The sequence below is a fragment of the Ovis canadensis genome, chromosome 5, assembly GCF_042477335.2.
Source record: "Ovis canadensis isolate MfBH-ARS-UI-01 breed Bighorn chromosome 5, ARS-UI_OviCan_v2, whole genome shotgun sequence".
Lineage (NCBI taxonomy): Eukaryota > Metazoa > Chordata > Mammalia > Artiodactyla > Bovidae > Ovis > Ovis canadensis.
In genome coordinates, this window is record NC_091249.1 from 109,099,157 (window position 1) to 109,111,821 (window position 12,665).

At 41.2% G+C, this 12,665-nt stretch overlaps 1 protein-coding gene across 1 annotated transcript; it reads right to left on the reverse strand.

The window, feature by feature from the left end:
- Positions 1-11,470: 11,470 nt before the first annotated feature.
- Positions 11,471-12,437, reverse strand: LOC138441865 (FUN14 domain-containing protein 1). Its single transcript, XM_069592910.1, is given in 2 exon segments — positions 11,471-11,787; positions 12,278-12,437. Coding segments are annotated over 2 exon segments (477 nt in total).
- Between the last annotated feature and the right edge of the window lie 228 nt (positions 12,438-12,665).

The window sequence follows — 12,665 nt, forward strand, 5'->3', positions numbered from 1 at the left end:
ATTACCAACATCCCTGGTCTCTAATGCAAATAGAAACTCCTCTACCCTCAGTGAGACAACCAAAAATGTCTCCAGACACTGCTAAGCACTCACTGGGGTGGAGTGGGGTTAAAGTTATCCGTGGATGCCCTCCATGTAGTGGAAATATTTTAGAATGAAATGATTCTCATAAATACGCCGGTCACTTGAGTAGCCATTTGGTCAGATCTACAGTAAGAAGTTCCTTGTTTTAATTCCCATAAAGATTCTTGGGAGAGAACTGAGAATATCTTAGGCTCTCAGGTGTTGGAATTAGAACCAGTATTCTTCTATGTAAATTGTTAGCACTTAAAGTTAGGCATTTTGAGGCAGAGTTTGGGGTAAAAGAATTAAGACACTATTTCTGGGCATACAAAAATACACATTGAAGCAATACACTTTTAAAATATCACCAGAACTTACCTGGTGGTCCAGTAGTTCAGACTCTGCACGTCCAATGCAGAGCCACGGGTTCAGTCCCTGGTTAGAGGACTAAGATCCCACACGTTGCAGGGTGCTGCCTTCTAAAGAAAAAAAAAGGACAAAAGTTTAAAAAGTTATTACCATTAATAATTATTGGGCAAATTCTCTTAGAAATTAAAAGATTTTTGCACAGAAGCTACTAGTTCAATTTCTGATACTTTGTTCACAGACATGCACAGTAAAAATGGAAATAAAACCCATTATAGATATATTGGGTTGGCCAAAAAGTTCATTCATATTTGAAAGACTTGAACAGACTTTTTGGCTAACCTTATAGAAAAAATGTTTTTATTCCAGTGGAATTTATAGAGGCTAACTAACATAAATGCATCATCTATACGTTGAGAATTATGTTTTATTTGAGGACAACAGTCCAGGAAAGCAGCCTCACAGTTCTGACAAACTGTTCCAAAAAGGTAAGGGAGGGGCCAGGATATACTGGAGTTTTTGCATTTTTGCTGAAAATATGTGGTTGAATATCAAACAGTTACTGTGAATCACACACACAAAAGATACCAAGTTAAGAGATTTTAGTGCCTTTCTATATATGGAAAGAGTCTGAGCTCATTGAAATCCCTTTGATATGTATTTTATCCAGGCTAGGATCCTGTTTTTCTCATTTCTAAATTACCCTCATGGTACACTGTTGGGGGCAGGTACAGAGGCTGAGGGCTTGATGGTGGCGCTAATTCACTGATTACTGAAATGATGGGCAACTTTTTGTCCATAGCACCTCCTTGTGGTCATAAATTAGATCAAGGTTTAGGAGACATTTCATGACCAATTTTCCCACAGCACTAGGAATTACGACCCAGGAAAAATTTCCCGTGTTGCTTCTCTCCATTTCTACAGTTGCACCATTACAGTTATTCTGGGTAGAGTTATATTTGATCAACTTCCTCAAGATGTTCAGCCATCATTAGGTTTGTCAGAGGATGGGTTACCATCACAAAATGCAACAGAAAACTATTTTCCCAACCCAGGGATCGAACCCAGGTCTCCTGCATTGCAGGTGGATTCTTTACCATCTGAGCCACCAGGGAAGCTCATCTTATAGACAGGATATGAGTAAATACAGCAGGTATCATTAATAAAATCATAGTAGAGCAGGTAGAGACAAGGCATAAATAGCTGGAGAAACAAGAGGACAGATTAAAACTATAGTTGAGGTAAACTGGATGTAATCTGGTCACAGTAAGTCATCAAGTCTACAAGGGAGGCAGCTGGAGAAGAAAAATTCAGAAGGAATCAAGTAGAGATAAATCATACCTTTTGTAAATGAAGATAACGGTTACCAACTTGTTGCAGTCAAAACATAAGAAGCCTTTCTGAAAAAGATTAAAAGGCAGTGTTTTAGAAAAAAAGAATCGTAAAACTATAAATCATATATTGCTCATAATTCCTGTTGATCTGGGTGAGGTCAGGTTTTTCCATTAATTTCTTACCATTTTAGTTCAGTTAAGTTCAGTCACTCAGTCGTGTCTGACTCTTTGTGACCCCATGAATCCCAGCACGCCAGGCCTCCCTGTCCATCACCAACTCCCGGAGTTCACTCAGACTCACGTCCATCGAGTCAGTGATGCTATCCAGCCATCTCATCCTCTGTCGTCCCCTTCTCCTCCTGCCCCCAATCCCTCCCAGCATCAGACTCTTCCAATGAGTCAACTCTTTGCATGAGATGGCCAAAATACTGGAGTTTCAGCTTTAGCATCATTCCTTCCAAAGAAATCCCAGGGCTGATCTCCTTCAGAATGGACTGGTTGGATCTCCTTGCAGTCCAAGGGACTCTCAAGAGTCTTTTCCAACACCACAGTTCAAAAGCATCAATTCTTCGGCGCTCAGCTTTCTTCACAGTCCAATTCTCACATCCACACATGACCACTGGAAAAACCATAGCCTTGACTAGACGGACCTTAGTCAGCAAGTAATGTCTCTGCTTTTGAATATGCTATCTAGGTTGGTCATAACTTTCCTTCCAAGGAGTAAGCGTCTTTTAATTTCATGGCTGCAGTCACCATCTGCAGTGATTTTGGAGCCCCCCAAAATAAAGTCTGACACTGTTTCCACTGTTTCCCCTTCTATTTCCCATGAAGTGATGGGACCAGATGCCATGATCTTCGTTTTCTGGATGTTGAGCTTTAAGCCAACTTTTTCACTCTCCTCTTTCACTTTCGTCAAGAGGCTTTTGAGTTCCTCTTCACTTTCTGCCATAAGGGTGGTGTCATGTGCATATCTGAGGTTATTGATATTTCTCCCAGCAATCTAGATTCCAGCTTGTGTTTCTTCCAGTCCAGTTTCTCATGATGTACTCCACATATAAGTTAAATAAGCAGGGTGACAATATACAGCCTTGATGTACTCCTTTTCCTATTTGGAACCAGTCTGTTGTTCCATGCCCAGTTCTAACTGTTGCTTCCGACCTGCATACAGATTTCTAAGAGGCAGGTCAGGTGGTCTGGTATTCCCATCTCTTTCAGAATTTTCCATAGTTTATTGTGATCCACACAGTCAAAGGCTTTGGCATAGTCAAGAAAGCAGAAATAGATGTTTTTCTGAAACTCTCTTGCTTTTTCCATGATCCAGCGGATGTTGGCAATTTGATCTCTGGTTCCTCTCCCTTTTCTAAAACCAGCTTGAACATCAGGGAGTTCATGGTTCACGTATTGCTGAAGCCTGGCTTGGAGAATTTTGAGCATTACTTTACTAGCATGTGAGATGAGTACAATTGTGTGGTAGTTTGCGCGTTCTTTGGCATTGGAATGAAAACTGACCTTTTCCAGTCCTGTGGCCACTGCGGAGTTTTCCGGATTTGCTGGCATATTGAGTGCAGCACTTTCACAGCATCATCTTTCATGATTTGAAATAGCTCCACTGGAATTCCATCCCCTCCACTAGCTTTGTTCATAGTGATGCTTCTAAGGCCCATTTAACTTCACATTCCAGGATGTCTGGCTCTAGATGAGTGATCACACCATCGTGATTATCTTGGTCATGAAGATCTTTTTTGTACAGTTCTTCTGTGTATTCTTGCCACCTCTTCTTAATATCTTCTGCTTCTGTTAGGTCCAGACCATTTCTGTCCTTTATCGAACCCATCTTTGCATGAAATGTTCCCTTGGTGTCTCTAATTTTCTTGAAGAGATCCCTAGTCTTTCCCATTCTGTTCTTTTCCTCTATTTCTTTGCATTGATCGCTGAGGAAGGCTTTCTTATCTCTCCTTGCTATTCTTTGGAACTCTGCATTCAGATGCTTATATCTTTCCTTTTCTCCTTTGCTTTTCACTTCCCTTCTTTTCACAACTATTTGGGTAAGGCCTCCCCAGACAGGCATTTTGCTTTTTAGCATTTCTTTTCCATGGGGATGGTCTTGATCCTTGTCTCCTGTACGATGTCACGAACCTCCGTCCACAGTTCATCAGGCACTCTATCTATCAGATCTAGTCCCTTAAATCTATTTCTCACTTCCACTGTGTAATCATAAGGGATTTGATTTAGGTCATACCTGAATGGTCTAATGGTTTTCCACACTTTCTTCAATTTAAGTCTGAATTGGCAATAAGGAGTTCATGATCTGAGCCCCAGTCAGCTCCCGGTCTTGTTTTCGTTGACGGTATAGAGCTTCTCCATCTTTGGCTGCAAAGAATATAAGCAGTCTGATTTTGGTGTTGACCATCTGGTGATGTCCATGTGTAGTCTTCTCTTGTGTTGTTGGAAGAGGGTGTCTGCTATGACCAGTGCATTTTCTTGGCAAAACTCGATTAGCCTTTGCCCTGCTTCATTCCACATTCCAAGGCCAAATTTGCCTGTTACACCAGGTGTTTCTTGACTTCCTACTTTTGCATTCCAGTCCCCTATAATGAAAAGGACATCTTTTTCGGGTGTTAGTTCTAAAAGGTCTTGTAGGTCTTCATAGAACCATTCAACTTCAGCTTCTTCAGCGTTACTGGTTGGGGCATAGACTTGGATTACTGTGATATTGAATAGTTTGCCTTGGAGATGAACAGAGACCATTCTGTTGTTTCTGAGATTGCATCCAAGTACTGCATTTTGGACTCTTTTGTTGACCATGGTGGCTACTCCATTTCTTCTGAGGGATTCCTGCCCGCAGTAGTAGATATAATGGTCATCTGAGTTAAATTCACCCATTCCAGTCCATTTTAGTTAGCTGATTCCTAGAATGTCGATGTTCACTCTTGCCATCTCTTGTTTGACTACTTCCAATTTGTCTTGATTCATGGACCTGACATTCCAGGTTCCTATGCAATATTGCTCTTTACAGCATCGGACCTTGCTTCTATCACCAGTCACATCCACAACTGGGTATTGTTTTTGCTTTGGCTCCATCCCTTCATTCTTTCTGGAGTTATTTCTCCCCTAATCTCCAGTAGCATATTGGGCACCTACTGACCTGGGGAGTTCTTCTTTCAGTATCCTATCATTTTGCCTTTTCATACTGTTCATGGGTTTCTCAAGGCAAGAATACTGAAGTGGTTTGCCATTCCCTTCTCCAGTGGACCACATTGTGTCAGACCTCTCCACCATGCCCTCTCGTCTTGGGTGGCCCCACAGGGCATGGCTTAGTTTCATTGAGTTAGACAAGGCTGTGGTCCTAGTGTGATTAGATAGCACACTCAGGACGGGTGGCCGCAACCGGCGCACTAAACGCGGCTGAAAGCAGCTACCCAAGTCCAAGGTCAGGGGCAGAAGCTGGGTGGACCCCATGTCTGAAGGGCAACGGCCAAGAGGAGTTACCCCACGTCCGAGGTCAGGGGCAGCGGCCGAGAGTGCGAGGCTGCAACAGTGCAAGAATGGCCAAAAGAGCTACCCAAGTCCAAGGTCGGGGCGGCGGCCCGGAGGAGCTACCCCATGTCCAAGTAGCAGTGGCTGCGCGGGCACAGGAAGGCCTAGAGGAGCCATCCCACGTTAAAGGTCAAGAAGGGCAGTGGTGAGGAGATACCCCTCGTCCAAGGTAAGAGAAACCCAAGTAAGATGGTAGGTGTTGCAAGAGGGCATCAGAGGGCAGACACACTGAAACCATACCCATTTTCGTAGTAGGAAATAAAAGTCATCAGAAACTTGTTTGTCCAAAAGTCCTTTTTATGAATCTTCTTGAGGATCTTTATAAAAGCATCTGAGTGAAATAATGATTATCTATTAATATAAGTGACTAAAGACTATAATGTAATTGACAAGAAACTTGGTTATTTCTATGACATACAGCATTTTAAGATAACTAGAATTATGACCTGATGACATACCAGGATGTACCAGGATTTAGATTTTGGAGCATCTATATTAATGATATCTTCCCATGTAAGAAAATTTTGCCACCACTTACTTGACTGTATTTCCCATTTAATATACCCAATAAATTCATTTAGTTTAGTATCTGTCTTTGGAATATTTCAGGAGCTCTTTGAAGCATCCCAAAGTTAGCTACAGGTCAGAAGAATTTTGGTTAGAATTTCACTTAGGCAAGTTTCTAGGAGACATCAAAGTTTTAAAACACTATCAGATCATTAAACCACTATCAAATAAAATCATAGGTCACTGAAACAATACTTATTCAACCAAAGAGAGACAAAAGATTTTTAAGGTAAATACAAATCATTTAGAAGACAAACTCATAATCGTGTGTCAAAAGTAGCCTAACATTTCCAGAAAGCTTTTCCCTCTTAACAGAAGAGGAAACTCCAGCCCTGCACCAATCTACCTTGAATTACAAAGTTCACTTACCTAATTAAATTTAATCCAGTCTCAGCCTAATCATGTGCAAAACTGTTCTCAGTCCTCCGTTTCCACAATCTTTGCACAATTTTCTGTACCTATTTAGTTTATTCTTCATTTTTCTTTTACATTTAGAATTAATCAGCTTTAGGGCAAAAATCTCTTTTCCCTTAACACAATACATTTCCATTCCTCATACTTTCTTTTGCTGAAAACACACATCCTACTTTCCTTGCATACTCAAATATTTCCTTCATTTCCAGTAGCTTAACTCCCAATCCTTAAAAACCTTGATTTCTAGTGAAAACTAAGAAGCAAGCAATTATGAACACACCAGTATTTCTTGATTGGTAAACTAATGAACATTTTCTGTAACCTCTAGAAGCATGCGCTTTCTCATAGAGTATCTCCTCAACGTGCTACAAGATGTGTCTAATAATCAAACATCTTTAGTTTTCAGCAATTAATGTTCCAGGATTTTATCTCACTTGAAATAATCTGGATATTCAGTGAGTTCCACCATTTACCTTAGCAAAGTTCTAAAGTTTCAAGTTACCAAAAGTCTGGAGAAAGTATTTTAAGTAGATCCAAAAGATTATTCCTAAAGAGTTCACCAGAACACTCTTATTTATATTTTATAACTTGCAAAAACAATACACCAGGTTAATTCTGCTTACTGACAAACTTTGCAACAGACATAATTAACTTACTGACCTTCAAAACACCTAGGTACAATAAAAATAAGATAGGTCTGTTGGTTAAGCCAACAAGCTTAAGCTAGCTTTAATACCAGATATTAGTATTTGCTGGATTACATGAACCTAAAATTCTATCTGGCCGGTTTTCTTCATACTTAGAAATATTTAATTTGCAAGCACTTACTTTTAAGTACATTAGATCACTTTTATAAATTTTGGGAATCCTATCTGGAGATAGAGGCATATGTATAATTTGCACAGACATAAACAGACATAACTAGAGATCTTAGAGCTTTAAAATCTTAGTTATGAGTCAGGCATTACAATATAAACTTACTAGTTTATAACAGTGAAATAAGTTTATTTACTCAGATGATTAAGGCTTTACTATTTGTGGAAAAGACTTAAGATTTGTATTTGTCTATGACAAATCCTTAATGAAGCTGTGAATTTGCTTTTGATGAGGGAGATTTTTTTCAGAGGTTTGAGTTTAAAAAGGCTTCCTCTCTCCCCTCCTTTTTTCCCTTTGGTTTCAGATTCCATCTGATTGAGGTAATCAGGCTCAGTCTCAAGTCATTGTGGACTGTACTTAAATTTTTGATTTGTTGAAATCTGCTAGACAGTTGCTTTTAACTCTGCTAAGAACCGATTTGCCACCTAAATGGTATAAAAAGATTGATTTGCCCAGCTACATTTTCTTTAGTTTTTTCTTTTCTTTTTTTTTTTAATGAATAAGATTTCCAACTACACTGAAAATCAGGAATTCCACATTCTAGAATTTTAGGGTTCAGTTCTTTAGGGCTTCAAAAGTTTGCACAAGGTATTCAACAAAGACTCGCTGAGGGAACAAGTCAAACTCAGAGCAAAAAAAAAAAACAAACTATTATTGTTTTTATGAACCCCAGAGTATTAGCTTCCAGTTTCTATTATTTTGTGGGCTTAGGTAACACTACCAGTTTCTTTTAGTATGTTTAATTTATATCACCTTAGGGGTAGATGTATATGCCCCATCTTAAGGTAGGCAGGGGACACATTCCCCAGTGAGAATCAATGTCTATCACACGATCTAATTAGGCACAGGCGATGTAACCATGTCATATAAAGCCCATGGAAATACACCAACTTTTGGAAACTTTCATCTCAGTTTTAGACCTTGAACTTCAGTTTTCACAAGGACCCCATCATCAACAAGCCTTGCTCTTACTAGGAGTCCCAGAAGCTTTCCTGTTTATCCTCCAGCCATTTTATCTACTTTTTTTGTAAAAAGGCTTTGAGGTTCCCAGTGAGGAGCTGAACCAGGGGACTCGGGCCTTTTTAATCTTTTAACTTGATTAGCTGGCCTAACGTTGCCACAAGCAATTGCCGGTCAGGTATCTCAGTGTAATTTTTTCCAGTCTGCTAAATATATATGTACTGTTTAAGGTAAATACAGTAGACTTGGTTGGGACCCTTCAAGGTTAAATGGAACAAAGGGACCCCTTATTGGTCCCCAGCACTAGGTAGTGTTGTATCAAACCTTTGTTTTAATCCTATTAATACCTGTTTTATCTACCCCATTTCTTGAGAACTACCTGAAGATTTTTTTTTTTAATCCTTTTGGAACAAGTCCCTTCAAAATGTCCACCTTGTTGGCAAGAAGTCTAGACTTTCCACCAGCTTCTTACTTCCTTGTTAATTAACAATCTCATGTTTTATTAGCAACTGTAAGACTCACTAAGAGGATGTCTAGACCACAAAAAATGTTTCCCAAATTTTGCTTATTTTAAACTAAGGGAGTTTCTAGGTTATATACGTGAGTGCGCGCGCGCGCGTGTGTGTGTGTGTGTGTGTGTGTGTCTCCAGTGTTCTTGCTGGCTTTCTGGGAAGTCCGATAGACAGAAGAGCCTGGTGGGCTACAGTCCATGGGGTCACAAAGATCTGGCCATGAATGAGCACTCACACACAAACACATATATGTAAAACCTTCTAATTTCCACACCCCACCACCACCACTACCCTGCAAAGGTACAAATAAAACAGCTGTTTAAAATGAGAGCTCTCTAAATATTTACCAACGTAAAACCTTCTCCAATTTAAAGGGTCCATCACCTGGCCACTGACAAGTAGTATCTTCATAGCAATTCACACCAATAAGATGCAAGACGTGTTCCCACAAGGGAGTGCTAAGCATGCAGCCTTCACAACATCTACAAAGGTTACTTCCCCAAAGTCTAAGAAAGTGAGGGGCCATCACTGTATAGGCAGGCAGAATGAAGTGGAAGATGACCAAGGGCTGGGGCCCTTATGACGAACATCCTTGAGAGTCGGCACAGCTGGCCAGAAGTCCAGCTCAGAATTCCAGTCTATTCAACTGGCTGCCAAATGTACACCAAATGTGTGCCTTCTGGATAAGAGACCCAGGTCTCAAACCAGAGCAGGTGGGAAGGGGGATTGCGAGGAGGGATGCCTAAATTCAGGTGGAATGTTTATATCTCAAACATACAGGGAGAAAAAAGCAAGTCCTTCCTAGAAAGGCTTTTGTTACTTTAAGGACAGAATTGCGAAAAGATGTTTCATCCAGCCAGATTTTCTCTAGCTACGCACACACACAAAAATTAACTCTGTAACCTCTAAAGAGTCTCAATTTGGCCATCTTAAGGGCAAGATTTCCTTTAATTTCCTGTTAAGTACTGGAAGTTTAAGTTCTGTGTGTACATAGTAAATCTTCCTAGTGTCTTTCAACGGAGGTTAAGCCAGGTATCTCTTCTTGCAAGTAAGGTTCTAAGAAAACCCGCTTCTACAGGGAGGAGTTGAACCACCACCAAATAAAACTTAGTATCTTGCTCCTTGGAAGGAAAGCTATGACCAACCTAGACAATGTATTAAAGAGCAGAGACATCACTTTGCCAACAAAGGTCCATACAGTCAAAGCTATGATTTTTCCAGTAGTCATGTATGGATGTGAGAGTTGGACCATAAAGAAGGCTGTGTGTTTGTATGTTAGTTGGTCAGTCATGTCCAACTCTTTGTGACCCCATAGACTGTAACCTGCCAGACTCCACTGTCCATGGAGTTCTCCAGGCAAGAATACTGGAGTGCGTTGCCATGCCCTTCTCCAGGGGATTTTCCTGACCTAGGGATTGAATACGGGTCTCCTGCATTGGTGGCTCAGAGGGTAACGCGTCTGCCTGCAATGCGGGAGACCTGGGTTCAATTCCTGGGTCAGAAGATCCCCTGGAGAAGGAAATGGCAATCCACTCCAGCACTCTTGCCTGGAAAATCCCATGAATGGAGGAGCCTAATAGGCTATATATAGTCCATGGGGTTGCAAAGAGTCAGACACGACTGAGCGACTTCACTTTCACTTTCTCCTGCATTGTAGACATATTCTTCACTGTCTGAGCCACAAAGAAAGTCCAAAGAAGGCTGAGTGCTGAAGAACTGATGCTTTCAAATTGTGGTGCTAGAGAAGACACTTCAGAGTCCCTTAGACTGCAAGGAGTTCAAGCCAGTCAATCCTAAAGCAAGTCAACCCTGACTATTCAGTGGGAAGACTGATGCTGAAGCTCCCACACTTAGGCCATCTGATGTCAAGAGCTGACTCTGGAAAAGACCCTGATGCTGGGAAAGATTGAGGGCAGAAGGAGAAGAGGCAGCAGAGGATGAGATGGTTAGATAGCATCGCCAACTCAATGGTCATGAATTAAAAAAAAAAAGTCACGGATCTAAGCAAACTCTGGGAGATAGTGGAGGACAGGAGGCCCTGGAGTGCTCCAGTCCTGGAAGTCACAAAGAGTCAGACATAACTTAGTGACTGAACAACAATGACAAAATCTCATCAGCTAATAACCAGGTATCTGAGACCTAAGAGAGACTCATCTAAACTCATCTGGACTTTTTGAGGAAGGGTACACAGGATAAGGGGGCTTCTCCTGATACCAATGCTCCCGTTCCTTGTAGAGTTAAAGAGAGGGAGAGAAGTCTGTTCTGGACCTCTTTGTTGGTTGCCAAAACTGTCAACTGGAAACACACACACACACACACACACACACACACACAACTTAAAAATGTAGAACTATATTTTGTACTAAGGACTGGAGTCTGGGAAGGCATCCCCTCAGAAAGCTCTGACGGAGTATTTCTAAGAGGGAAGGAGGGGACAGGATATATAGGAGTTTTGTTTGTTTCTTTTTTTTAATAAAATGAAGGTAATATTCTACTGGGGAATATATGCAACAGGGTTTTTTTTTTAATCTCTCCATATCTACCTCCAGTAGTAGCATTTTATAGGCAAATTTTAAAAGGCCACAAATTTTTAAAAAATAATGAAAGCCATGTTTTGCTTAGGGATACTAATATATATATACCGTATAGGTTATTTTACAGCAGATACTCGTCTGCCAAATTTCAGATGACAAAATGCTAAGCAGTGAGCTTGGTACTGCCCAGCTAGCTGTTTCTTGGCATCCATCCTGGAGAATCTGTCAATGTGTAAGGTCGAGACCATCTTGTCACCTCCAAGTCTCTTCTCAGAGGTGAGTCTACTGTGATAGAACATTCATCTTCTTAAGACTCAAGGCCTGGCAAAAAGCCTCCCGCGAATCCCCTGGACACCACGATGTTCTGTCTGACAAATTCTGCTGCTTCTTCTATTATAGTATTGATTTGGGGTGCTGCCTTATTTGCTCGTTTCTTCATCCGTCCTTTTTCTTTGTTTACATCTTTTTCAGCTCTTTTCTAGTTGATCTGCATATAGCCACCGTGACCGGCAATCTGAAGAAGAAAGCCACCACCTACTGCATTTGCTGCAAGTTTCTGAACTTTCTGGAACAAAAATCCCGCACACCAGCCACTCACTCCACCCTCTACAATCTGGGTGACTACTGAGTATTTTATATTTATTGAAAAGCAGAGACATTACTTTGCCAACAAAGGTCCATCTAGTCAAGGCTATGGTTTTTCCAGTGGTCATGTATAGATGTGAGAGTTGGACCGTGAAGAAAGCTGAGCGCCGAAGAATTGGTGCTTTTGAACTGTGGTGTTGCAGAAGACTCTTGAGAGTCCCTTGGACTGCAAGGAGATCTAACCAGTCCATTCTGAAGGAGATCAGTCCTGGGATTTCTTTGGAAGGAATGATGCTAAAGCTGAAACTCCAGTACTTTGGCCACCTCATGCGAAGAGCTGACTCATTTGAAAAGACCCTGATGCTGGGAAAGATTGAGGGCAGGAGGAGAAGGGGACGACAGAGGATGAGATGGCTGGATGGCATCACCAACTCAATGGACATGGGTTTGGGTGGACTCCAGGAGTTGGTGATGGACAGGGAGGCCTGCCGTGCTGCGGTTCATGGGGTCGCAAAGAGTTGGACACGACTGAGCGACTGAACTGAGTATTTTTCTACGATAGGTCTGGAGCTGTGGCCAAACACTTGATTCCACCAGTGTTGTCTTCTGGCATACTCAGTTAAATCCAACACTTCGTAAAAGTCACCATCACTTTCATATTCTTGGGGAGGGAGGTTCTGGGTCGCCATGATACTGCTGGCAGCTGTACTGAGGTGGTCCCAACCCGCCTGCCTCTCCCCTCTATTTTAAAAACCACTCTAAGCCCAGGTGGAAGTCTATAGTAGGAGTTATCGCTGAAAAAAATTTTTCAGTCAAACATCAGAAGATTACTACTAATCACACACACACACAAAAGACATCTTCAAGTTTAATGATTTTAGTGCTTTTCTATGAATGAGAAGATGCAAGATTCTAGA